The sequence below is a fragment of the Chinchilla lanigera genome, unplaced genomic scaffold (genome assembly GCF_000276665.1).
Source record: "Chinchilla lanigera isolate Chin_1 unplaced genomic scaffold, ChiLan1.0 scaffold00067, whole genome shotgun sequence".
In the NCBI taxonomy this organism is placed as follows: domain Eukaryota; kingdom Metazoa; phylum Chordata; class Mammalia; order Rodentia; family Chinchillidae; genus Chinchilla; species Chinchilla lanigera.
The window spans coordinates 10,683,668-10,686,525 of record NW_004955468.1 but is presented as its reverse complement, the minus strand read 5'-3'; the positions used below and the strand labels follow the sequence as shown (position 1 = coordinate 10,686,525).

At 40.2% G+C, this 2,858-nt stretch overlaps 1 protein-coding gene across 1 annotated transcript; it reads left to right on the top strand.

The window, feature by feature from the left end:
- Positions 1-200: 200 nt before the first annotated feature.
- Positions 201-1,145, top strand: LOC102029280 (olfactory receptor 6N1-like). The gene has a single exon (XM_005400160.2). It carries the CDS (start codon positions 201-203, stop codon positions 1,143-1,145), a length of 945 nt encoding a protein of 314 aa, XP_005400217.1.
- Positions 1,146-2,858: the final 1,713 nt, after the last annotated feature.

The window sequence follows — 2,858 nt, the reverse complement described above, 5'->3', positions numbered from 1 at the left end:
GTCAGCAACAGGTATTGTGTGAATCATTTCTGACTTCTCATGTTTAGTTCCTCTTTTGCACTGTGAATGGGATTGATTTGATAATCTCTAAATTCTTTTCTGGCATTTGTCTTCTGCTTTTTTGGTTAAGAACAAATTTCTCAAGAGGAAGAGTCCTGAAACTATTCATCTTCTGCCTTTACCACTTGCTCCTAGGAATCATGGATCATGTCAACCACACCTGGATCCAGACTTTCGTCCTTGCTGGCTTCACTACCCCTGGAACCCTAGGACCTCTTGCCTTCTTGGGGACTCTGTGTGTTTATCTCCTCACCCTTGCAGGGAACTTGTTCATCATTGTCCTGGTTAAGACAGATTCTGGGCTCTCCACACCCATGTATTTCTTTATCAGTGTCCTGTCCTTCTTGGAGGTCTTTTACGTCAGCACCACGGTACCCACCCTGCTGTACAACTTGCTTCATGGCAGCTTACCCATTTCTTCAACACTGTGTTTCACACAGCTGTATATTTTCCATTCCTTGGGACTGACTGAGTGTTACTTGCTGTGTGTCATGGCACTGGACCGCTACCTTGCCATCTGCCGCCCACTCCACTACCATGCAATCATGAGCAGACAGGTACAGCAATGGTTAGCAGGTGCCACTTGGTTGGCTGGCTTCTCATCTGCACTTGTGCCAGCCAGCCTCACTGCCACTCTGCCCTACTGCTTGAAACAAGTAGCCCATTACTTCTGTGACCTGGCACCTCTAATGCAGTTGGCTTGTGTGGACACAGGCTGGCACGCTCAGGTCTATATTGTGGTGATTGGCCTGATCAACACCTGCAATCTTCTTATCATTTTAGGGCTCTATGGAGGCATCTTGAAAGCTGTGCTGAAGCTGCCATCAGCTGCCAGTCGTGCAAAGGCTTTCTCTACCTGTTCCTCCCATATAATAGTAGTAACTCTATTCTATGGTTCTGCTTGGATTGTATATGTGGGCCCACCTGTGCTGCACTCTGAGGGCAGAGACAAGTTTATTGCTCTTGTTTATGCTTTTCTTACCCCTTTTCTCAATCCTATTATTTATACCCTTCGTAACAGGGAGGTAAAAGAGGCTGTTAGAAGAGTCACACGAAGAATTAAGGGTGAACTGAAGAAACCTTGACATTGTGTTTGCCTGTGAACCATTACTTGATAATTGTAGGGTGTTAGTCAAGAAAATCAATTGACCACCCATTGGTTAAATCAAATGCAAAATGGAGAACTAAAATGGCGTGACTTTTGGAGGAGAACAAATTGAGAAATGTTGAAAGCAAGGAAATATGGTGCCACAAACTACTAATAAGGGGAAAAGTGAAGAAATAAGAGCAGTGACAAAGAATGAAGTGCAATTGTTTGGGTTAACTTGGAAACTGTGAATGAGATTGAACTATGTTGAGAGAATCTGAAGAACTAAAACTGGTTATGAGGCTTTGATCAATATTAAACTCATGGAGAATGGTAAGAGGGCATAAACTGAGCTCAGTCAGAAGAAAAATAAGGGCCACCATGGATAAATGTTTTGACAGGGATTGGTGAGCTATGAAAAAAGGTCCATAGGAGTGTATATCTGTGGGTCTCTGTTATCCTACAGTAAAAGGATGTTTACTGTAAGTAGAGAATTTCTTCTCTGTTAGTGAAGGGCAGAAGATTGGAAACAAAGCTGCTGCTCAGCAAATTGATGACCTAAATGGAGTTACAGAAATATATCCTGTACTTTGAATTTGAAATAATCAATCAACTAGAAAACATCATTATTGGAGTCCCCTGTGTACAAACCTATCTCTGGGAATGAAGAAAAGATGTAAAAAGTGAGCACATTTTCTGTTCTCAAGAAGTTTAAAGTTGGGTTTGAGAATCCTCCCCACTCTCTTCCTCCCGCTTGTACACATACTCACACTCGCCTGCAAGCAGCAGCAGGAACATATCATCTAATGATTTTTCTCTCTGTGTATCTGCAGTAACAGGAAGGCATCAAAAATGAGAAGCGTATGGATTGCCAGATGCGGCTGAGTAAAACCAAAGTATGTCTCAGAGAAAATCACTCTGACCCTTACCCTAGTAGCCTCAAACTTGGAATCCCAGTTCTCTGAGGGCCCCGGTGGCCTAAAGCTGTATGAGTCTTCCGGGAATTTCTGTGTCTTGGAATAAAAAGTGGGCAAAAAGTCATTTAAGCAAACAGGAATTCTGTAGACAGTACTTTTTTAGTTTTAGTACAATAGTAAATGAGTTTATTTCCTATTTTTGAATAATGCTTTTAAAATGCTCCATAGTGGAAGATGGCATGGTGTTTATTTTAACTAATTTAAAGAGAAAAAACGAACAACAAAGAAAAAGTGAACAAGAAAAAAAAGTGTGGGATGATATATGGTAGCATGGATCTCCCTCTTAATTTAATGATCTTGACTCAAATCACCAATGTTTCAAAATCTCAAGTTGTTAAATGTGGATAGGCTGTCCAATTTGAAGTTTCTATGAAAATGCAGCCTCAGGTAATTTTCCCTGACTATGTTTATATCTGGACTATACTCTCTGCTGAGATATTTTGTAGTCTCTGAGTAAAAAAGAATTAATTTTAATATTATTAAACCATAAAGATTAATCATGTGAGGGAGAGAAAACAAAGAATAAGGATCAAGTCTGTGATTCTTTTCCTTTCACCCATTTTCTTTTGTGGTCAAAGTAAGTTTTCTTTTGTGGTGAGAAGAGGATAGATTCAAGTCTTAAGGTAAACCAACACATAACTTTAGAAGACCTATTTTGAGTAAACACTATTTATAGATGGATGAATGCCACCAGGAAGACAACAAATCATGACTTTTTGACATATGTAGCATTT